Here is a 26,149-nt window from a genome sequence, read left to right on the forward strand (position 1 = left end):
AGTCTGATCACCTTTCTTTGTTTCTCACCCCTAAGTATTCACCCCTCATCAACCGTGTTAAGCCATCAGTGAAGACCATCAAAGTGTGGCCAACTGGAGAAGACTCTCTTTATTTCAAGACAGGTTTCAACACACTTACTGGAGTATGTTTGCTTCTCAGGCTGCCTGTGTCTCTCACACGGACATTGATATCTACACCTCCTCTGTACTGGATCACATCAACACCACCATTGACAGTTTACGACAGAAAAACAGATAACAAAATACCCTAATCAGAAGCCATGTATGAACAAGGAGGTGCGACTTCTGCTGATAGCCCGCAACACTGCCTTCAAGTCAGATGATGCTCAGGTCTACATTAAATCCAGGGCTTACCTGAAAAGGGGCATCAAAAGGGCCAAGTACTGCTAAAAGCTGAAGGTAGAGGAACACTTTTCCAACTCCGACTCTGAATTTGGCAGGGCATCTGGATCATCAGTGATTACAAGTCAAGCAATTCCACTCCAACGGTCACGGACGTCTCCTTCCTTAACGAGCTAACTGACATTCATGCTCGCTTCAACAGCGACAGCAAGGAGACGGCCACCAAAATTACACACTCAGCAGACCACCAACCCCTCAAACTCACCTCCACAGATGTCCACACTGCACTGAGCCGGATCAACGCACGCAAGGCTGCTGGCCCGGATGGCATTCCTGGACGTGTGCTTAGGGCATGTGCAGAGCAGCTTGCAGGGGTCTTCACGGACATTTTCAACCTGTCCCTCACCCAAGCAACTGTGCCAACATGTTTTAAGTCTCCATCCATTGTGCCAGTACCGTAACACTCCTCCCCAATGTGCCTGAATGACTATCGCCCCATAGCACTCACACCCATCATTATGAAGTGCTTCGAGCGGCTGGTCCTAGCACACCTCAAATACTGCCTCCCACACATACTGGACCCACACCAATTTGCCTACCGTAGGAATGGGAGCACAGAAGATGCAGTATGCACAGTGCTGCACTCCGGACTCACACACCTGGACCATAACAACACATATGTTAGGATGTTGTTTGTTGACTTCAATTCAGCATTTAACACTGTCATTCCCTCCAAGCTGACCACAAAACGTGGAGACCTGGACATTAACACCTCTCTCTGCAACTGGATTATGGACTTTTTTTCCAACAGGCCTCAGCATGTTTGGTCAGGGCACACCCACTCCACCACCATCACACTTAACACTAGCTGTGACAACCCTGGCTCTAGGGATGCAACATAAAGGACACAAAAAGTATGCCAATCAAAATAAGTTTATTTTAATAACAAAAGGGGAAAAAAAAGAAAGGACTGGAGAAACAGAAACACTGCTACCGCAGTGTTGGCTGCAAAATGAGAGAGAGAGAGAGCAAGAGCATGTGTCCTAGATTTAAAGTGACTCCCTTCAGGTGGATCCAATTAACCTGTTAATTGCAGGAGAGGGACCAGGGAAACTGCAATCAAACACAAATTAAAACACTCCCACATAACACTAGCGTACCACAAGGCTGTGTGCTGGTATTAGGGAAGTGGGCTGCCAAGGAAAACTTCCGGGGCGGACACGCGCATCAGAAGCGAATTTGGAATAGAGTTTGACTGTATCAGAGGATTATTTTGAACTGATTTATTGGATTACTCGTTGGACATTGGACTGAGGACTCTGTAACGGTAGGTCGGTAGTGAAGAGGAGTGTAGGAGTACCGGGCCGACGGCCTGTATAGGTCCGGTAGCGGTGCTCCTTCTCTACTTCCGATCGACTAAATAATTTCAAACTTTTTCAGAATGACAGAAAGGGAATCAGGAGATGAAAACAATAGCATGGAATTTAGAGATCAAGAAGGGGAAAGTGAATGGGAGGATGTGGTAAAGGGATCCAGAGTTAAGAAATTGGCTAGAAATAAAAGAAAGAAAAATGATTCCGATAGTTTTGGTGGAACGGAAAGTGAAGGAAGAGAAGTTGAGGTAAATGATTTGAGAACAGAAATGTTCAATGTAGTAGTACGTTTTGAGGGAGAAGGGGGAGTAAAGAAAACTGACCCGTTAAAACTCACTAAATACATTAAAGCACAAATAGGAGAAGTAAAATATGCAAAGGTACTGGGAGATGGAAACTTGCTTATTGGATGTAGCTCTGGAAAGCAGATAGAGAAGGCAAAGAAAATGAACAGTGTGGGGAAAGTTCAAGTAGCAAAAGTGGTAAGACTTGGAGGGGAAAAAACTGAGAGTTGTAAAGGAATAATGACAGGAGTTCCTCTTATGGTGAACATAAAGGAGTTAGTGGAGAATTTGAGGATGAGAAATGGATCAGTTAAATTTGCTAAAAGAATGACAAGAGGAATTGACAAAAAGGAAACGGAATCTGTCTTGATTGAATTTGACTGCAAGGACCTCCCTAAAGAGGTATACTTTGGTTATATTAAATATAACATAAGAGAATTCATAACAAAGCCTATGAGATGTTATAACTGCCAGGAATTTGGTCATGTGGCAAGGGGATGTAAAAAGCAAAGAAGATGTGCTAGATGTGGAGGAGATCACGATTATGGAAAATGTGGAGAAGGTGTTAAACCAAAGTGCTGCAATTGTGGAGGCAATCATAGTGTTGCCTTTTGGGGATGTGAAGTAATGAAGCAGGAGGTGAAGGTACAACAGATTAAAGTGAAGGAAAACATTTCTTATGCTGATGCTGTCAAGAGAAGTGAGGGGGGGAAAGCAGGATAAGGAAGCTAATGATGTTGTAGATGATAAAAGGAAAAATGGAGGTACGAATAAAGAATGGAGGAGGATTTGGGAAGAAAAGAAGAAGTTAGTTACTTTTATAGCAGGAGTAATAAATGCAACATCTGAGATCAAATCTAAAACAAAGGATTCAAATCATAGTTAAAGCGGCAGTACATCATTTGGAGTTAGTAGGATTAAAGTGGGAAGAAGTAAGAGATGAGCTTAATGTGCAGTCAAGTCAAGATATAACATGTGTGGGTTGATAATATTAATTATGTTAATCCTTCAATGGAAAGCACGAAGTCTAAATGCAAACGGACAAGATTTTAAGCAATTTATAGGCACTAGAGTGGAAAAACCAGAAGTAGTATGTGTTCAAGAAACTTGGCTAAAGCCTAATTTGGATTTTGTTTTAAGTGGATATATAGCAATTAGACAAGACAGGAGAGAGGGTGGAGGTGGAGGGTGTGTTACATTTGTTAAACAGGGAATTCCTTATAGAGTTATAAGCTTCGGGAATGAACAAGAATATGTGGGAATAGAGGTTTGGGGAGGGAAATCAAAATTATCAATCATAAATTACTATAATCCATGTAAAAAGCTTGAATTGAACAAACTTATAGATATAGGGGGACAGGATAAGAACAGTGTTATATGGTGTGGGGATTTTAATGCACACAGCACATTGTGGGGATGTGGAAAAACTGATAGTAATGGTTTAGTATTAGAAGAGTTATTGGAAGAAAGAGAATTGGTGTGTCTAAACAATGGTAATACGACAAGGATTGATATTAGGACAGGAAAGGAATCCGTACTTGATCTTACTTTTGTATCAAATAATTTGGCATCAATTTGTGATTGGAGAGTATACAAAGATGGGACAATAGGGAGTGATCACTATCCAGTTATATGTAAAATCAATATCTCTATAGTGGAAAAAATAGATGGAAGAGGAGGAAATTGGGTATTTGGAAAAGCTGACTGGGAAAAGTTTCAAGTAGATAGTGAAAAATATTTAAGTCAAGTTGATAACTATATAGATATAGAGTTATTAAGTAATGAAGTAAAGCAAGGAATATTATTAGCAGCAATAGATAATATACCAAAAAGTAAAGGCATAAAAAGGAGGAAATCAGTTCCATGGTGGAACGATAATTGTAAAACAGCAGTAAAAAACAGAAATAAAGCTTTCAAGTTATTAAAAAGAACTCATAATTTCCAGCACATGATACAGTATAAACAAGCACAGGCAATTGTAAGAAGAACAATTAGGCAAGCAAAGCGGACATACTGGAGGGAGTTTTGTAGTTTAATTGGAAGTACTACTCAGATAGGAGAAGTTTGGGGAATGATTAAAAGGATGAGTGGGGATGTAAGGGAATGGAACTATCCTGTGCTAAGTGATGGGGATAAAGATGCTGTTAATAACAAAGACAAAGCAGAGATGTTGGTAGATATATTTGTTAGTATACACAGCTCAAACAATTTATCGGTGGAGGGAAAGAAAGGTAGAGAGAGCACCAAGTCTAATAATATGGAAGCTTTAAAAAAGAAAGAAGTCTCTGAGGATGATATAAATAATCCTTTTAAAATGGGAGAAGTAGAAAGAGCGTTAGCTAAAACTAGACAAACTGCACCAGGAAAAGATGAAATAAGCTATATCATGTTAAAACATTTAAGTACAAAAAGTAAAGAAAAATTGCTAATGTTATTTAATAAAATATGGGAAGAAGGGAGAATTCCTGAAAGTTGGAAAGAAGCAGTAATTATCCCAATAAGGAAGCCAGGAAAAGATGCTAGTAAGCCATCAAACTATAGACCTATAGCATTAACATCACATATTTGCAAATTAATGGAAAGAATGGTAAATGAGAGATTAATGTATTTTTTAGAAAAAAAAGGTTTGATAACAGAATTTCAAAGTGGGTTTAGGAGAGGAAGGGGCACACTGGATGCAGTGTTGTGTTTAGAGGACGATGTAAGAAAAGCTCAAATAAATAAAGAATCTGTGGTAGCAGTATTTTTTGACGTTGAGAAGGCGTATGATATGTTATGGAGAGAGGGATTAATGATTAAACTACACAAAATGGGAGTAAGAGGTAAAGTTTTTAATTGGATTTTAGACTTTTTAAAAGGAAGATCAATTCAAGTTAAAATAGGAACAGATATTTCAAGTAAGCATAAAGTAGAAAATGGAACACCACAAGGGAGTGTTATAAGTCCTACACTTTTCTCTGTTATGATAAATGATATATTTAATAAAGTATCTAATGGCATGAATAGATCATTGTTTGCAGATGATGGGGCGATTTGGAAACGTGGGAAAAATGTGGAATATGTAGTTAAGAAAATACAGGAAGGAATACATCAGGTTGAAATGTGGGGAATGGAATGGGGTTTTAAATTTTCTGCTGAAAAATCAAAAGTGATGGTTTTCTCTAGAAAGAAAAATAAAGATATTGAACTGAAATTATATAGGAATAATCTGGAAAGAGTTAAGAGTTTTCGTTTTTTGGGGGTGTGGTTTGATTCACGAATAACATGGAGATCACACATTAAACAAGTAGAATATAAATGTAAAAAAGTAATAAACATTATGAGGTGTCTTACAGGAGTGGAGTGGGGAGCAGATTTTAAGTCATTAAAATATATATATATATATATATATATATATATATATATATTTCATTAATAAGATCTAGGTTGGATTATGGGAGTCAGGCATTTGGATCAGCAGCAAAGTCAGTATTAGCGAGGCTGGACCATATTCAGGCACAGGCATTGAGAATATGTCTCGGAGCCATGAGAACATCACCAGTGTGCTCATTGCAGGTAGAGGCAGGTGAAATGCCTTTGAGCTTAAGACGGAAGCAGCTGATGGTAAATTACTGGATTAGTTTGAGGGGACAAATAGATAGCCACCCAACCAAAAGAGTGTTGCAAGACAATTGGGAAAGGGGAAAGGGGAAAGGGGAACAAATTTAGTTTTGGTTGGACAGGAGATGATGCTGCACGTGATCTGGGAGTATATGGAAAGGAGTTTTGTAAAACTGTGGTATGGCCCAGTATCCCTATGTGGAAGTATGATACTCCAAAAGTGGATTTGGAGGTATTACAGTCCAAAATAGTAAATAATCAAGTTGATTTGGTGAGTGAATTTTATAGACATGTGAACCAAAAATACGTAAATTTTAAGCAAGTTTTTACAGATGGATTTAAAGACCCGATAACAGGCGTTACAGGTGCTGCAATTGTAATTCCAAGCCAGAAGAATGAGATGAGCAAAAGAACATCAGATCACTTAAGTGTATATGCTGTTGAGATGTTTGCCATTTTGATGGCATTAGAATGGATAGAATACACGGTCAAACAGAACTGTAATTTGCAGCGACTCTGTCTCTGTATTGCAGAGCCTCAAGACCGGTATGGCAAAGAATCATCAGGAGATTTTTTATGATATTATGTCTGCCTATTTAAGAATTAAAAATAAGGGAGATGATGTTATATTTATGTGGGTACCAGCACATATGGGTATTGTAGAAAATGAAAAGGTAGACAAAATAGCTAAAAAAGCACTTCAAAAAGAGAGTATTGAAGCAGTTATCAGCCTTTCAAGATCAGAAGGAAAGAGTATAGTGTGGGAAAAAATTATTAAAGAATGGCAACAAAGGTGGGATCAAGAACAAAAAGGAAGACATTTATACTCCATTAAAAAAAGAGTTGGTACTGTGGAAAATAAGGTAGGAAACAGAAGAGAAGAGACTATTGTAACCAGATTAAGAATAGGGCATAATAAATTAAATAGCACTCTTCATATAATGGGGAAACATCCTACTGGGTTTTGTGATCAGTGCCAAATACCAGAGACTGTAGAACATGTGCTTATTAATTGTTCAAAATATGTATTACAGAGGGTAGATATGATAAAAGACATGGGAAAAATAGGACTAACTGGACGTGGAGTAATGAGTATAATGGACTGCAGTAGGAGTGAACAAGGAGTGAAATACTTGATTCGTTTTCTGACTAAAACAGAACTACTTGCAAGAATATGATGACTAAAGTATATGGGAAATAACTAGAACCAGAAGATGGCAGTAATGCAACGTCAAGGATGCAAGCTGCCGTTAAGACCCAAAGAAGAAGAAAAAAGAAGAAGAAAGCTGTGTGCTGAGCCCATTCCTTTACTCCCTTTACACCCACGACTGCAAGCCTGTGCATGGATCCAACTCCATCATTAAGTTTGCGGACGACACCACGGTGATTGGCAACAATGAGACAACGATGAGAATGCCTACAGGGAAGAGGTACAGCACCTGGCAACATGGTGCGCTGACAATAACCTGCTCCTTAACACCAATAAGACTAAGGAGCTCATTGTGGACTTCATGAAGAAGAAAGGAAGCACGCATGACCCCATCCACATTAACGGGATGGTTGTTGAACCTGTCTCCAGCTTCAAGTTCCTGGGAACCACCATCTTGGAGGAACTGTCCTGGGTCACAAACACCTCCAGCCTGGTCAAGAAGGCTCACCAGCGCCTTTTCTTCCTCAGGACACTGAAGAAGAACCAGCTGTCTTCATCCATCCTAGTGAACTTCTACCGGTGTGCGATTGAGAGCATCCTGACCAGTTGCATCACAGTCTGGTATGGGAACTGCTCAGTGGCTGACCTCAAGGCACTGCAGAGGGTGGTGAAAACTGCCCAGCGCATCACAGGGACACAACTTCCTGCTCTTGAGGACATCCAGAGGAAACGCTGTCTACGACGAGCTCGCAGCATTCTCAAGGACTCCTCTCGCCCTGACCATGGGTTGTTTAACCTCCCGCCCTCCGGGAGGCGCTTCAGAAGCCTCCTGACAAGGACCAAAAGACTCAGGAACAGCTTTTGCCCTAAAGCTGTCTCCTTGCTCAACTCTGCCCTCTGACACCACTCAACCCCCCCCCCCCCCCCCCCCTAACCACACACACAGACTCCTCCCCCTCTTCAACACTACATCTGACTGATCTATTTATTTACAACAAGCAAAAAAAAAAAAAAAAAAACAGTAACTTGTTATTACTTGCAGTACTTTCTGTTCATCCAGGAACACTGAAATATTTTCTATGAACTTACTGTCCATTGCAATAGTGTAATTATGTTCATATGTTCATAGTTCTGCCTATAGTGTACATACACTTTTACATAATCCACCTGTATAGTATGTTCATAGCACACCTATCTGTATATCATGCTAATAGGATTTAAAATCTGTAAATTATGTCCATAATACTTATCTGTATAGTTATTGTACATATTGTAGACCTTGTATATTCTGTACTTACTGCTTATTGCACTTCTGGTTAGATGCTAACTGCATTTCGTTGCCTTGTACCTTACATGTGCAGTGACAATAAAGTTGAATCTAATCTAATCTAATCTAAAAAATGACTGAAGAGGGCCAGAGGGTTAAAACATAACTGACTGCATTTTTTGAGAATGATCATCAACATGGGTACTATTGACATAATTCTGTTTATTTGTATGTTCAAACATGAGGAGATGCGAAAAGACGAATCAACTCTGTTCGTGCGCTGTCTCAAATGGTCTCTGTATGTATGCGTGCGCCTTGCACATGTGCAGCATAACTGAAGATACACTTATCTCTTTTTAACGTCAAGCAATTCTCTGCTATATACATTGAACTAAAATTCTGACCTTTTGCAACATTTTGATTTAAGTAGCGTATTATTAAAGAGAAACGTTAGGTTACTCTCGTAACCCCGGTTCTCTGATAACATGAGTGAGGTATCTCACTATGGGAATCGCCTCAGGCGTGACCAATCCTGGAAGCACCAATTTCACCATGTCTGTTGGTTGACAGGCCATCACGACAGTGATGAGAGTCCCGCCTCCCCAATATATAACACTGCATAATGGTCCTCACCTTATTCTCAGCATATCTCTTTCCCGTGCTACTGCAAGGAGGCAAGTGTGGTGAGATACCTCACTCATGTTATCAGAGAACCGGGGTTATCAGAATAACCGTTCTCTTTCAAACATTTGTTCGGTATCTCACTATGGGATATAGATAACTCCCATATTGTAGATATGCTTTCCGAAGCAGGCATGCCAACCAACTCAGTAATGTGTGAAAACAATAACACAAGCCCTCCATGTATTATTCACAGAATAGGATGGAGACATGTGAAATAAAAACAATTTTTTTTTTTACACACTTTTTTTTACACCAACGAAGGCTCTGTAACATCCAGCCTATAAAACCTGACAAAAGTGTGTAGCGAAGCCCAACTCGCCGCTGCACAAATGTCCTGCATTGATACGCCCTTAAACCACGCCCACAAGGTGGCTAACCCATGGGCACTATGAGCCTTAATGCCCTCTGGAGGACTTAGACCTAGTGTTGTCAAAAGACCTGGTAAGTCGGTACTAAAAAAAAAGTAAATGTGATGGTACCAGGTTTCTTTAAGTACTGGTAGTACCGAGGTCCCGTTCAAACCCGGTTCAATGCTATGATTTCCACGAAGCATAAAATGAGGACGGAATCTCAAAATCCAGTCATGAAAATAAAACTTACATTTTAATATGGACAGTCATGTAATTTGTCAAAGTTAGCATAAATTAATCAAATCAAATCTCCATATGGACCAGTATCTGTAAATGTTAAGCCACGAAAGTTGTTTGAAATATGAATCCGTGTTCTGCGCATCTCTGTGTGAATTAATGAATGGCAAAGACGTGCGGGTTTGTTTACTACATAGACTGAAGCGCATGACGCTTGCATTAATTTCAGCATCTGAGCTTCAGAGTTCTCTCTTCATCAACCAATCTGTACTTTCCGATTCATGTAAATGGATGCACAGCGCACCTGTTTTTGACGCTCTGTAAACTCTTTGTGAAGGCGCACGACTTACCGTCGCTTTACTGATAGCGCTGTTTCTCACAAATGCAAAGAGAGAGAGATCGAGAGTCTTACCACGCTGAATCACCACGCTATATGTAAACTATTCCTTGTTGTCTTCTCCTGTCAAAATAATGGAGTTAATTTAGAATTATTCATTTTCGAACAAGCAGAAGACATACCGGTTTCTCCGGTAGTGGGCGGAGCTAATGCGCAAATGAGTGCTGCTTTAGTATCGTCCCTGTTTTGATTTCAGCAAATCAGTTTGACCGAACACAGACAACGTGATTAATATTCATGAACCCAGCATTTCATCAATTCATAGTGCATTGTATATACATTAGTATGATAGTAGAATTAGTAGTAGTATTATCTTTTAATAATAATTAATATGATCTATTACTATTTTTTTTACAGAAACCCTCAATGACCAAAAATATCTTAAGCATCACCACCAGTCTTAAGTTCAGTTAAAATGAAAAATATGCATTCATTAGGCCTAAAAGTTAATTTTTACAAAAAGGCATTGTGCCAGAAATATTACTATAATTTAGTAAAATGTATGTGATACTGCTACTACTGTTGAAAAAATTGATTAGACTTTATTTTTTAAAGCACAATTTTCTTCCATATTTTAATTTTAATAGCAAATCCGTTTGAATTTCATAAATTTAAAGACAAATACAATTTGGGTGAAACTTGTTTACTGTTTTTCATAATTATATAACTTGTAGAAAAACTTTAAACACAATTCTAAATAAATATAAAGAATGGCATTGCTTTTATTTTTTTTTGCTAAAAAGTAATTTGTTTTTTTAATTAGAATATTTTTGTGTTTTGCTTTGGTACCGAAATTGGTACCAAGAACCATGGATTTTCACTGGTATCGGTACCGAATACTGAAATTTTGGTACCGTGACAACATTACTTAGACCTATGCTATTATAACAACATATAATAGCTTTCACCAGCCAGTGGGACAGGCGCTGATGAGAAATAGGTTTACACTTATGAAAATCAGCCCATGAAACAAATAACTGATTACTCTTTCTTAATCCCTTCGTCCTGTCCACATAGTGACACAACGCATGGACAGGGCACAAATGATGAAGCCGCTCGACTTCCGTCGAGGAAAAAGGGGGGCGATGAAAAGTCAACAAATCCACCTGTCTACAGCCGAAAGTTGACTGGCTCACTTTAGGCACAAACGCTGGGTTAGTCTTGAGAGATATTTGCGAGAAATCCGCAGCAAATACCATACAAGAGTTATGAACCGACATGAGTTCACTAACTAAGTTCACTAAGTTCGCTATCTCGTTTCGTGGTCATCAGAGCCAATATCAAAGCAAACTTTAGCAAAAGGAGCTTCAAATTGATATAATCTATCGGCTCAAAAGGTGACTGAGAGAGTGTGTTAAGGACCATGGACAGATCCTACGGTGGAATCAGTGGCTTTGAAGTTGTGTTCAGATGCCGCACACCCCTCATAAACTTGCACACAAGCGGATGTTGACCTATAGTATTCCTGTCAATCCCCACATGCCAATCAGAAATTGCAACCAAGTAAACCTTAACAGTAGAGAAGGCTCTCCCCTTATCTAAAAATTCTGTGACGAAAACTCAACACCTCTGCCACTGAACATTGAAAAGATACAGTTTGCCTTTGCACGCACCACAATTCAAATACATTCCATTTCCTATCATATGCAGAGCGCGTCGAAGCCGCTCTCGCATTTTGAATTGTTTTCACCCTCGGAGGCAAACCCGTAACACTCAAATTCAACCTCTCACGGGCCAGGCCCAAAGAGACACTTTGTCCGGTGCCGGATGAAAGCTCTCTCCGCGAGTTTTTGAGAGGAGGTCTCAGCGCAAGGGGAGAGGCCATGGCTGATCGCTCAGGAGCTGGATTATCTCCGTCAGCCACAACTTCCTTGACCAGTTTGGCGCGATCAGAATTAATGAGTGACCGCACTCTCTTACTCCTTTTAGAGTTGGTACGATCAGACTTAGAGGAGGAAACGCGTAAAGCAGTACGTTTGGCCACGGGTGAGCCAAAGCATCCACACCCATCGGTGCACCTTCTCTCGCCAGAGAAAAGTATAGGAGGCAATGGTTATTTTCGTGCCAGGCGAATAGATCTATGGCAGCTCGGCAAAACCTCTCCCACAACTGGTTCACTACCTTAGGGTGGAGAGTCCATTCTCCGTACCGAGGATTCCCCCTGGACAGGAGATCTGCCCCCACATTCATTATTCCCGATACATGAGTCACTCGTAATAAATTAAAATGCTTCAAGCCCCACACAATGAGTCATCGTGCTAGACTGTGAAGCTGGGTAGAACGTGTTCCCCCTTGGCGATTTATATATGTCACCGCCGTTGTGTTGTCCGATCTGACCAAAACGTGGACATTCCGTAGGGACTGCACGAAATGTTTCAATGCTAGAAACACTGTTAACAGTTCCAAGAAGTTTATATACGCTTCGGACATAAGCGCTGTGCAGCACTGAAACTCTCTCATCCGTAACAGTCCCAACGGGATGACAGACAGATATTTTTGTTTTTATTTTCACTCAAGTCTGTGCCCTTGGCCTACTGCCTGGATGCACAGGAAACATTTTTATTTCTTTCAAGTGTAAACTTTCGTCCTCTCTCTTGCATAACCCTGTGGGTGGAGAGGGGAGAAACCACAGGGCACTGGGTGAACTGGTGCCAACTATCCAACAAGAGAAGACTTCTTGCACAAGTCGCACTGCTGACACATATTTGTCACTGCAGTCCCAAAAAGGCCTTTCGGCTCCACTGGGGCATCAAGGAAATCTGTGTTCTCCCTTTCTGATAAGCCCGTCAGGCCCAACCATAGAGCTCTTTCACCCACCATGGCCAGGCCCATGCTGCGGCCGTAGCTCTGGACCGCTCTCCTTGATGAACTTCCAGAGATATCTCGTCTATTAATTCTCCCCAGCTGTACTGAGCCCCTGGATCAACCTCATTCATTTCCGTGGGAGGCGCGGAAAAACTTGGTTCCCCTTTATATGTGGCCGCAACTCTCACTCTGCGCTCCAAAACCCTTAACGGGAACTGAGAGCAGTGCAGGCAGCACTCGGGATTAGTGAGCACAGCCTGTGTATGTCTAACTCCCAAACACGCTATGCACAGTGGGGGATAGTCTTTAGACGAGATCATCGACCTGCATGTGCACGGACGAGAGGGATCTTTCCTTTTTGCTGTGCTGCTGGATAGACTCGCAATCGACATAACAGAGATGTGAACACCAAGAGATTAATGAGATCACCACAACGTGCCTCTCGATAACCGGTCTTACCACAAATTATTCCCGTGAATGCTCCGGGATCGTAATGATCCGTACACCACTTAACGTGAGGGAATATTTAGAGAAAAAGCTTTAACCGCTCGATAAGAAAATGAGAACCCGCCTTAACGTGCTGGTCCCCAAAGCTGAATAAAATGTCTGTGAACAGTTTAGCAGCCACTATCGAGGATCTGCTGAGGATAGCTTCCAAAAGATCTTCACGGGGAAGAGAACAAGAATGAGGTGGGGACCATTATGCAGTGGTATATATTGTGGAGGCGGGACTCCCTCATCAATGTCATGATTGGTCTGTCATCCGACAGACGTGGTGTAATTGGTGCTTCCAGGATTGGTCCCGCCCGAGGCGATTCCCATAGTGAGATACCGAATGTATGTTTGAAAGAAAATTTCATCCTAAAATTTTACGTGGTCGAGTCACCGTTATTTATAAAGCACTTAAACAAAAAAGATTGTGTCAAAGCAGCTGAACAACATTAATTAGGAGAACAGTGTGTCAATAAGGCAGTTCATTATTGAATTCAGTGATGTCATCATCTTGGTTCAGTTTAAATAGTATCTGTGCAATCATTTGCAATCAAGTCAACGATATCAAAGTAAATGAAGTGTACCCAAATAAGCAAGCCAGAGGCGACAGCGGCAAGGAACCAAAAGTCCATCGCTGACATAATGGAGAAAAACCTTGGGAGAAACCAGCCTCAGTCAGGGGGCCAGTCTGACCTGCCCACAAACAATTCTGCATGTTAGCTTGTTTACATCATGGGTCCGTTCTTTATACTTCGCTTATTACATCCGAGATGAAATGTCACATCCAAGATTATATAATTGCGATAATTGGGATCTGGCTAATTCGGTTCTTCAAACACACCTGTTGTTGATGATTAGCATGGCTGGATTGAGTTATCTGAGATAATTGCGCATTTATAATTTGGTTTAAAAAGGTCTATGTATCGATACTCGAAACCATGATCAGCAGTGCAGTGATTGGCTGGTGGCAAGACAACAACGTAATGACATAATATAATTAAAAAAGACACCTGACGAAAAGCTTGACAAATTTCTGGACTTTTTTAAGGAAACAGCCAAGAGAACAAAACTACATAAATGTTATAATAGATAAATGAAATTGACTGTTTTTTTTGAGTTTTTTTGTTTTTTTGATTCTCAATTATTTAAATTCACGACTTCTAATATTTGTACAGACTTTAATTTTTTTTTTCAATGTAATAATTAGCAAGTCATATTTCAAATAAAATTTTATATTTGTAATGTGACAGCATTAATTAAAGTTTCTTAAGGGTCAAGATCATGTTCTCTGCATCTCCTGTGCTCCATCAAGCCATTCTCATAATAGCCGTCATCACTCAGATTAATGCACAACTCTACATTACCTGTGTGTAAGACTCTAATTATGGTAATACAATTATGAAGTAATTATTTTATGATGAATAAATCTTTCAGTGAGTAAAACTGGCTGTGTCTTTAGTAGCCTATTACAGACTACTTAACATTATTATATTATCTTTAAATGAATTTTTAAATGATTATTATTTTAAATGATTATCCCTGTATCAGTAGGATACTCTACTAATAAAGTAGCGGTGGTAGAAGTATCAGTTCTATTTTAAAAGATGCAATCTAATCCTGTTTACATGAAATAAACCCGAGTAGGTTTGAGTTTAGTGAGCTGTTGCTATGACAGCAACACCAGGATGAGCTTCGAAGAACCAACCAATCCAAGATAATACCAGATCATCAACAATCAAATCCAGCTATCTGATTTAGTGATGTACGAAGAACAGGAACCATGTTGGAAAGGCGCTGTGTTCAAGGATACCGCAGAAATACAATTCAGACCTTTTGTTGTGTGCATATAATTTTACCAAGGACTGCTTCTCTAATCTTGGCTTTTATCTTTGTTGGCTTCTAATCTTATTTATTTGGACTAACAAGCGATCCTAACCACAAGCTGTAAGTATGATTGATATGTTATTGTGTACATTTTCAAGTAAGTGCTCAAAATATCAAGTTTTTGTGCTAATATATACCTAGTGCAGCTTTAGGTTTCCAATTAAAGCACAATATTTCTTACTGAAGTAGTTCTGATTATTAGCTGTGAACCCACTATTTCCTAAAAAATGTGTTGATTAATGTAGACTGTCGTTATTCTGACTGTGACAGTTATAAGGTTAATGCAGGAGAGACGAACAAGTTATCAGGCTGGTGCTCCTGTGATACAGCTGTTCTGCGTTCTGATTAAAAGTTAAGACAACATCTTTTGCCTGTCGTTTCTTTAAACATTAGGCACAGTTGACATTTTTTGGTTTTCAAGCTGTATTGTTTCATCACAGTTACGTTAGCACTCAGCCAACATATCCACCATTATTGTTTTAAGTGTTCAAAGTTTACCAGCTAAACTTTAGCTGTGGGCACAATTAGCTTGCATAAGTGTTTCTGTATTTTATGTCATTGTTATAGAACAGATTGGAGCACTATAGTATTGTTTTATGCAAAGGTGCTTTGCCAATGGTAGCAATCGCTAACTGGCTCAAGGACCTCTCTCTGTGCCAATCACAACAGGCCTGGCCAGCTGACCAGTCAGAGCAGAGTAGCCTTATGGAAGGGAGGGGTTTGCTCTGAACTTGCTTGGAACAAATCGTTTCAAAATCATTGGCTCTAAAATCAAATTACTCTAATATTTAATGTATATTCTGAGAAAATTACAATGTTAGATGCATTTAAACCTCTGGTTGGGGACTCAATATTAGCTTACACAATATTAGGACATTTTAAAATACCATATGACCTGCTCTTTAAAATGATCTTGATTTTGCACGCCATTGCAATATGCATATATTTCTAATATTTATATTTGTGATATTTCGATAATTTTGATATATCATGCATATCGTGCTAATTTACGCTTTGATTTGAACGAATCACGAATGCACATCCGTACAGCATTGCTGACACAGTAGAGCGTACGCTGCTTGTGTCCAGCAGATATTACATTCTGACGATGTCTTTCATATTTTTCTGGACCCTTGACAGAATAATTTACTTGGCAGTCAATGAGACAGTCCCAAGCCTCCCAGTTTTCATTCAAAATATCTTAAATTGTGTTCCGAAGAATGAAGCTTTTACAGGTTTGGAACGACATGGGGGTAAGTGATTAATGACAAACAATTTATTTTGGGGTGGAGTATCCCTTTAAGAATTGAGTTATATCGAGACTGACCTGTGATTTATTAAGAAAATCTTGATGTATCTAAAAAGGAATGGCTAAAAAAGAAAGAAGAAACTTTAAAAACAAAAATGAAGGCAAAAAAGCAGGAAGATAAATTAAAAGAGGAGAAGATGCAGGAGGTAAGATAAATCAAATGCTTAATTGAATTCTTTAGTAAACAATCCTGGAATTATTTATTCTATATTTATAATTTCTCTTCTAGGAAAAGCTTGCTAAAATTGCAGATGCTAAGGCCTCTTATGATGCCTGGAAAGAGAAAAAAATTGAAGTCATCAAAAAGAAAGTAAAAGAAAACCAGGAGGCAATCAGGCAACAACAAAAGGAAATGGATAAAAAGCAAGAAAAAAAGGAAACAGCTAAACAGGTCAGTATTTTTCATTGATAGTAATTCAAATTTGGTTTATTAGCAAGAAAATAGGATGCAGCATGTTTTGTTGTTTAAGAATTTTTTTTTTCATTTTAGAATTACAGTCAATATTTTAATATATAAAAAATATTAGGGATTTGATAATATCATTAAGAATTTTTTTTCCATTTATCAACTGCACAAGGTCCACAAATTTAGAACAGATTATTTTATGTTTGCAAATGTGGTTTATTGTACTGGATAGTAAACTGCACTCCATCCTTGTGAAACCTTTACTAAAAGTCTTATGAAACAGACACTTGTGGAGATATTCAGTTCACTCACTTCTATTTGAACTAGCATCTCTGCTTAAATCACACCATTACTAAACTGGATATTTTGTTTCAAAACATTTTAGATTCAGCATTTTAGCAATTTTAGCGCAAGTATAACTAGGCAGCAGGTGCAAGCCATACATTTTTGCTTCATATTGCGTCTTACTAGGGCTGTATGATTAATTGAACGCGATTATTGAAAAACGATTTTATTGCATGATTATAAAATCAAAGAAATCGTTCACAATGATGACAGCTGTTTGCAACGCTTCTCAATGAATATGGCTCTGGCAGGGGCAGACTGGCCATCTGTGTGATCTGGAGAATCACAGAACGGCCAGTACTCCAGGACGGCTGGCGGGCCACCCACCACGCACGCAGTCATCACCTCATTCAGACTATAAGTCGCAACTTAGTATAAGTCGCATCAATCCAGAAATACGTCATGATGAGGAAAAAAACATAAATCGCACTGGATTGTAAGTCGCATTTCTTTAGAAGCAAGAACCAATAGAAAACATAACCATCTACAGCGGCGAGAAGGGGCGCTCTATTTTTTTCAGTGGTAGGCTACAGGAGCACTGAGCAGCATAGTGCGCCCTTTCGCAGCTGTAGACGGTAATGTTTTCTCTTGGTTCATTTCTCTCGGTTCATGTCAAATTAATTTTGATAAATAAGTCGCACCTGACTATAAGTTGCAGGACCAGCCAAACTATGAAAAAAAAAGTGTGACTTATAGTCCAGAAAATACAGTTAGTATGGAACATGAGAGGAGAAAGAGTTACTTGCTAGGGATGATGTTAGGAAGTGATATTCAGGTTGCTACATTTCTAATGATTACAGTAGTTAAAACAGCTAAACTTCAACATTTTAGCTGTAAAATGCCACATGCAGTAGCTAATATTAAGAAATATTTTGTGCTTTTACTTTAAAAAAATGTTGGTAACGTTACAGTTAATGCTTACAAACTTTGAAGATTTCTAATACAGAAGTTACATTTGTAATGGTGTATTTTCATTTAGATGTGATATTATTATTTGTGCAGTAAGATTAATTATATAATCTATTCCATGCTATCTTTTTTTATTTTTATCCATTTCATCATTTGTTTATTCAGGTTGAGCTTAGACCAAGAGCAGAGAAAGACTCCAGCTCAACTTTAAATTAGCACCCCAAGTCAGGTAGTCACATCCTAGAGTTTTTTTTTTTTTTTTGTCAAACCACCCTCAGAAGAAGACAAAATACCTGACAGTACAGAGAGTGTTTAAACTGAGTGTTTAAATCAACAATACACAAAGATGGCGCAGACAGACTGTTGTCGAGTTTCCACACGCCGATTGCTTTGGGCCGGGTTTAGTCAAAGTCCAGGGCCATTTTTTATTCCCAGTCCGTCCCTCCTTCATCTCTGAAAGCATGTGAAAATACCACATTTAATACAATTTTTACTCCAAATTCACTCCATAATGTCAGTCGAGTGTTTGAAATAAATCCTTCTGTGAGATGATATGGCTTCTTACACAGAATAAGACACACCACATATTTCATAGTATTCTAAGCAGTGTTAAAGGCATTGCTTTATAAATATACTTTATTTTAATGAAAATTATAATAATAAGAATATAGACCATATATTGTTGAAGTTCTGTGTTTATTAGTCAGGTTGAATCAATGAAAGCAGTTAAATCATCTGTTTATCAGCTACCGCTATTAGGCATTTCCTGCGTTTCTTCTGTGAGGCGTATTTGGAGTTCCCATTGAGTCAGTCACTCTCCCAACATATTGGGATATTGCTTCGATAGACCAATCTACTTTGAGTGTGAACTCAACAAGCCAATGCACATTGGCATGCAATTATTGAATCCAGGTGCTGCTGATCACAGCATAAGTTATAATAAGGCAGTAGGTGCAATGCATACCAGCTTTTCGCTTCGGAGCTGAGCAGCAATATCATTCTGCTCTACTGTTTCTTTGAGTACTAGGATTTCAGTATGCTCTTGGAAGCTTTGTGTGGTGGTTGTTCCAGAGTCGAGTGGGTTGTGCATTTTAGGCTGCACTACCCCCTGTTGTGTTGCAAGCAGCCATCTCCCCTATGCACCTCAGTTGTAAAAGAGCATTTGCTAAAGAGCAATGTTCTCTAAAAGAGCTCCACGGGTGTGTCTTTGTAAAGATAATGGATCGACTTTTTAAAGATGCAGTTTCACCGGTGCATTTCTGGGTGCGGTCATTATGGGTGATGGTCATGATCACTGCCTCACGTGTCTGGGCATTAAGTACGCTGAGGTGGCATTTGTGGATAAGTCATTGGCTTATATACATTTTTACGTAAGCCATGTAGCATCATTAAACAAGCATTTAAGTTTAAGGTGTATTTTTTTTATTTTTTTTACCTATGGTTCTCTAACCATAAAAGCTGCTGTGTAAAAAGGGGTAAGGGTGTCTTGATTCTGTTTTGGTTGGAGGGGTAGGGGTAAGGGGAAGGGCCAGATAGCCAGATAACATAATAATCACTTGAATCTAGTTTGTGCTCACTGTTGTAAATGGGAAGCAGTTCCGGGGAGGTCAGCTTTGCGCATGCGCCGCTCAGAACCGCTCTCCACTGCACACGGAAACGCAGTGGAGAGATCAAAACAAAACAACAGTCACTAATTAGTCACTAATTAGTACAAAACGAGGATTTGTAAAGAAGAATTTTGGAGGATTTTGATATAAGCCAAGAGGAAACTGGTTTTACTTTGCTAAAGTAAGGAAACTTCTTTTGCTTCTTTTGATCCTGTAAACAAACATTGGTTTTCACAAGACTCACGGGCGCATGTGCAACATTGACCCCATACGTCATCCTCCCGGAACTGTTTTATGTGTACAACTGTTGGTGCAAGCTAGATTAAAGTGATTATTACATTTTGAAAACTTCCTTTGGACTGAAGGAATGCAACACCCACTGAGTGCAATGATAGAGCTTGAAAGATTAAGGACAATATTTGATATAACTCCGACTGGATTCGTCTGAAAGAAGAAAGTCATATAAACCTAGGATGCCTCGGGGGTTCATAAAACACAGCCTAATTTTTATGTTTGTGTGAATTAATCCTTTAATGCAAGATATTTGAAGTGTATGTATACTTGCGATATCTACACTTTAGCACAATCAAATATAATTCAGTATCTATTTAGTTGGACCTCAGCACTACTTCCACACAATTCAATTTCAAAGTACAAAATTACTTGTTCCAGTTTAGCAGACTTTAAGTATACCAGTTAGTATATACCTAAAGTACAATTGCAGAGTATATTTATTAAGTGCATATATATGTAAATGTATTTTTAGTATACTTAGAATAAAATAAATGTATTTCAAATACATTTTTGTATATATATTTTTAACTAGGGTGGATATAATATATACTGTACTGCTAAATGCAATATTGGTGCCATCTTGCGCATAAATATATCACACTCTGAACATTATGAAAATCAGGTTTTTGAGAAGTGGAAAGAGGAGCATGACAGTATCCTTAAAGACAGAGTAAGGCAAAAGATACAGACTGAGAGAAGACAGAAACTACAGCAGGTCAAAGAGAAAGAAGAGAAGAAGATGGACTCCATCTCTGCATTCGCTGAATGGTAAGAAAGATACAGTACGTTTTATTACATACATGACACTATTTTATTTTTATAATTAGCACATTTAGTCATGCTCAAGTCACTCAAGCTATTATGTATTGTATTGTATTGATTAAAATGTAAATGTGCTCTCTTTCTAAAGCCTCAGGTTACAGACTGACATTAATAACTGTGCTGTTGTGCAGAACTTGACTTTCGTTAATTGCTTTACATATTACAGGAGTGACCAAAAGAAGGAAGTTATTGAAAAGAAGATAAGGGCAGAACGCAGGAAGGAGAAGATAAAGGAAGTGGAAGAGAACTATGAAAAGGAGGAAAAAGAAAAAATGGCCTTGGAGATGTATGAGAAATGGCTGGTATGTTACAGCAAATTTCTGCACAAGTTAATGAATAGACAACCTGCCTTAAAATGTACATGCTATTTTTCCATTAAAAAGTATCAATATGCTCTGTAAAAAAAGATTTAGAAAATAATACATATCCATGAAATTGCTGTTTATGCTTAAAAAGTTGTTCTTCTTAAAGGGTTATTTCACCCAAAAATGAAAATTATGTCATTAATAACTCACCTTTATGCTGTTCCAAGCATGTAAGACCTCCTTTTATCTTAGGGACACAGTTTAAGATATTTTAGATTTAGTCCGAGAGCTCTCAGTCCCTCCATTGAAGCTGTGTGTACGGTATACTGTCCATGTCCAGAAAGGTAAGAAAAACATCATCAAAGTAGTCCATGTGACATCAGAGGGTCAGTTAGAATTTTTTGAAGCATCGAAAATACATTTTGGTCCAAAAATAGCAAAAACAATGACTTTATTCAGCATTGTCTTCTCCTCCGTGTCTGTGTGAGAGAGAGTTCAAATCAAAGCAGTCTGGATATCCGGTTTACGAACAAATCATTCAGTACACCAAATCGAACTGAATTGTTTTAAACGATTCGCATCTCTAATACGCATTAATCCACAAATGACTTGAGCTGTTAACTTTTTTATGTGACTGACACTCCCTCTAAGTTCAAACAAACCAATATCCCGGAGTAATTCATGTACTCAAACAGTACATTGGAGAAGAGAACTGAAGATGAACACCGAGCCGAGCCAGTTAACAAACAAAACATTGACTCGTTCACGAGTCAAGGACCGTTTCTGTCAGATGCGTCTGATTCGTGAACCGAGAAGCTGATGATACTGCGCATGTGTGATGCAGCGTGAAGCAGACCAACACCCAGAGCGTTTGAACTGAACTGATTCTTTGTGGTGATAGATTCTGAACTGATTCTGTGCTAGTGTTATGAGCGCGGGTAAACCGAAGGCTTGAATCAAGGGCAATCATCGCAAATGATGCCATTACGTCGAGCGCAAAAGAACTGGTGAACCGTTTTCTTCAACCGGTTTATTGAATCGAACTGTCCGAAAGAACTACTGGTGATCCGAACACTGATGCAACCGGTTCTTCACTCGTGAACGAGTCAGTCTATTGTTCGTTATCTGGCTCGGCTCAGGGTTCATCTTCACAGCAGATCAGTCAGTGTACTGTTTGAGTGCATGCATTACTCCGGGATATTGGTTTGTTTGAACTCAGAGGGAGTGTCAGCCACATTAAAAAAAAGTTAACATCTTAAGTCATTTGTGGATTAATGCGTATTAGAGATGAGAATCGTTTAAAACGATTCAGTTCGATTTGGTGAACTGAATGATTCGTTCCCGAACCGGATATCTAGACTGCTTTGATTTGAACTCTCTCTCACAACAGACACGGAAGAGAAGACAATGCTGAATAAAGTCGTCGTTTTTTTGCTATTTGTGGACCAAAATGTATTTTCGATGCTTCAAAAAATTCTAACTGACCCTCTGATGTCTCATGGACTACTTTGATGGTGTTTTTCTTACCTTTCTGGACATGGACAGTATACCGTACACACAGCTCCAATGGAGGGACTGAGAGCTCTCGGACTAAATCTAAAATATCTTAAACTGTGTTCCGAAGATAAAAGGAGGTCTTACATGTTTGGAACAGCATAAGGGTGAGTTATTAATGACATAATTTTCATTTTTGGGCGAACTAACCCTTTAAGCTGAAAGATCAAACTAACTAAATCACCTGTCAAACATCATTTGCCAATTAATTGTTTTCATTATACAGATTATTATTATTATTATTATTATTATTATAACATGTGCTTTTAAAAAAAAATACATTAGTTGTCAATGAACATAATGTGAACACAATCTTTTGCTTGTTTTCCTTTGTTAGATTTATGTTGACTTTATATTGTCCTGCTCTTTTTATTACAGAAAAGGAAAGAGTTTCAACAAAAAAGAGAGAGAAAAGAAAAGAGGATACAGGCTATTCTTCAGGATGAGCCCTCTCCACCCTGGAGCCCACCTAATAAAACTATTCCATTTGGTAAATGAGCGTTATTTAATTTTTATTTTTAACCTGTTCTTTGACATTTGATATCACTACATTTCAGAAAGACTCAAACATAAATAAATCAAAATACCTTTAACCCTATAAAGCCTATATTGTATCATATTTGATATGCAAATTTCTAAGGCCTTTTAAATTATCAACATGATAAAAACCTTTACTGAAAAAAAGCATGTTGTACACAATATTCTGTGTGCCTTCATTGTTATTTTTAAAGCAAGTTTAAGGCTTTTTACTATAATTCTAATAATGTCCCCCTTTATCAGTGTTCATAAGGTAAACATAAGAATTACATAATTTTTCAGTATGAACACTTACTGGACTGAAGTAACTTGGGTTTATTTGTTTGTCCATAAATCATTTTATTTTTTTATTTTTTTTTAATAATTCTTTTAAATTGATCAAATATGATAGAAAAGGCTTGTAAAGCTGTCAATCATTGTATTGCATTGCATTATATGTTTTGCCCCCACAATAAAATTGACAGAGCTTTAATGATAAAACCTACAAAACATTCAAATACCCTCTTACTAAGACTTTTTTATTGGGAGATATAGATTGGTAAGTGATATTAATGTGCATTTTATATAAGCAAATATCTGTTGTTATACTCTTTGGCCATATATAAATATAGTATCAGCAACTGCACAAAATTGCATATTTTCCTCAGTTTGGGCATTTTAATAAAATTGAGGTGTTTTTCTCCTCAACTATTTGTTCCATACTCTCCTATATCATACAATGTGAGCCATGAAATGCCACAAAATATGGAAAATTTTGAGATTCCATAAAGTAATTTGTGTAAGACTTTTCTGAATGTGTTTTCATATATCACAGGCTTCACAGGAGTACTGTGACACTACATTAAATTTTCATTAAGATGTCTTTAAATTATAAAAGCAATTTTAAGATATTTGTATAAATATCACAAAGCTGGTCATAAACATAGCAACTAAAGTTAAATCAGTGCTGTCTATAGCATTGCATTATATGTTAGACAAACCTTTTGTTTAAAATAAATGTGTGTAATTGTTTTTGTAATAATGTGCTCAATTGCTTTTTATTAACTTATATTCACAAGTTTGGACCTTTTATTGTTTGTTCTGATGATAAACTTGGGTTCTTTTTTCCTATAAAACATATCTTGTTAATCATCAGTGTCTTGTATTACTTCTCCAGCTCCAGTTTTTCTGCCTTCTGAGTCAAGCAGGGTCCTTATACTTTGCTTAAGTGAGTTCTTTAAAGGTAGTCACCAAAAGTAATCACCTTCACAAAAGGGGCTATAATGTTTAAACCACTCATGGGTAAATCTAGGAACAAACTAGCACATTCACCCTACCAATCAATATCCAGCTATAGATAGTATAGTATAATAACCTTTATTTATCAATGTAGAAGGGAAAATTGCAATTTTGCAGCAGCAGCAAGGACCTTAAAGGAAAATTTGCTCAGTCACAGGTCATCCAAGATGACTTTGTTTCTTCATCAGAACAGACTTGGATAAATAGCATTACTTACCAATGGATTCTCTGCAGTGAATGGGTGCCATCAAAAAAAGCTGATAAAAATTTACACCGTAAACCACTCCAGTCCATCAAGTAATGTCTTTAGATTGTAGAAAATGTAGATGTTTGTAAGAAACAAATCCATCTTTAGGGAATTTTAACTTTAAATTGTTGCATCTGGCCAAAATACAAGTCAGTTGCATGGATTACTTGTGGATTATTGTGATGGGTAAATCAGCTGTTTGGACTCTCTTTGACAGCACATGTTCACTGCAGAGGATCTACTAGTGAGCAAGTGATGTAAGGCTAAATTTTCTGAATTTGTTCTGATAAAGAAACAAAATCATTTACATTATCATTTTGAATGGCCTAAGGGTTTTTTCATGAAATTTCATTTTGGGTGAGCTATTATTTTAACATTCAAGAAAAATTGGCCATCCACAGAGAAGTAGGACTAATGTTAAGTTTATTCTTATTTAACCCATTGTGAAAAGACTGTTAAATAGGTTAATAGGCTTATTATTAAACCTGTTGTTATTTGTTTATTATGTGATAGGTGAACTAGGAAAATGTGGTGAACTAGGAAAAAGTGGCTAGAAAGTTATTTTCATTCATACACCTTGGCACTATTTTTCAGTATATTATGGTTAGGGTTGCATAGACAATACTCTTTTAGACTATATGTTAGAAGTTCTCTGCAAATTATCCTGCAGTTTTTTTGTCACAATCCATAAATGTATATAATTGTGAATAAAACAACAACAACAAAAAACGAAAATCTTATACTGCTGGTTTTGCTTGTGACTTTATTTATATTCATTTTAGCAACACAAAATATCTCTCAAAATGACATTTATACATGTACCTAAATATCTGAGACCAGTATTGGTGCATTAGCATACTGAAGTGAGAATGCAGACAATGAAATATGGAAAATTCATAGAAAAAAACACTTCAACTTCACAGAATGTCACTAAGCATAATTGATACACATTGTAAATTTAAAACTGTGACGTCTTATACATTAACGTTTTCAGTAGGCACTGTGTAATCACAGAAAGATACAAAAAAGTACAATACAATTTGGCCCAAGTTGGCTGAATTTAATAAAAATGCTACCCCTCCCCCTTTAATTTTCAATGATGCCAAAAATTTACAACTCTACATTAGATTCATTTTAGCACAACATCAGCCTAAAATATGACAGCACATCTTTACTCAGCAGTATCATCCTTATCACTCTCATCAGAGCTTCATCCCAATCATGCATTTGCTCTGTTTTCTGGGAAACATTTGCACAATATTTGTACTGACTGACAATATGTGCCAATTCTCGGGGACATGCACTTTCTTGTCATATAATGATTATTGTGCACAGCACAAATACCTGGTTATTTATAGGAAATGTAGAAATCCTTTGCAGAACATGTCCCTGGGAAGTGGCAAGTGTGGTCACCTTAACTGACATAAATCAGTACAACACAGTCCTAGAGACATACAGGAACATCTTTCAGTCTCACATTTACCTTGCTTGCAAATGCAGTGGACTACAAGCAACACAGTTTCAGGGGCAAGATTTGTAGTCATCCAGTTCACCGTCTCATTCTGGCTGCCTTGTAGTTTGCCCTTTTGCAGTGTTGGTACAGGTCAACATAAGAATTGGAACCGTAAGCAATTTCTAGGTTCCGTTTCC

At 38.0% G+C, this 26,149-nt stretch overlaps 1 protein-coding gene across 4 annotated transcripts in view; it reads left to right on the forward strand.

Annotated features, from left to right (window-relative positions):
* map9 (microtubule-associated protein 9) overlaps positions 1-24,102 on the forward strand; it is a 29,996-nt gene extending 5,894 nt beyond the window's left edge. For all 4 annotated transcript variants that reach the window (XM_026204452.1, XM_026204456.1, XM_026204455.1 and 1 more), the window contains exons 10-14: positions 16,252-16,341; positions 16,425-16,586; positions 20,379-20,524; positions 20,745-20,880; positions 22,816-24,102. In XM_026204452.1, the coding sequence (XP_026060237.1) occupies positions 16,252-16,341; positions 16,425-16,586; positions 20,379-20,524; positions 20,745-20,880; positions 22,816-22,935 (654 nt within the window). In that variant the 3' untranslated portion in view covers positions 22,936-24,102. The remainder of the gene's footprint in view (positions 1-16,251; positions 16,342-16,424; positions 16,587-20,378; positions 20,525-20,744; positions 20,881-22,815) is intronic.
* The last annotated feature ends 2,047 nt before the right edge of the window (positions 24,103-26,149 follow it).

This window comes from Carassius auratus, chromosome 26, assembly GCF_003368295.1.
Source record: "Carassius auratus strain Wakin chromosome 26, ASM336829v1, whole genome shotgun sequence".
Classification (NCBI taxonomy): Eukaryota; Metazoa; Chordata; class Actinopteri; order Cypriniformes; family Cyprinidae; genus Carassius; species Carassius auratus.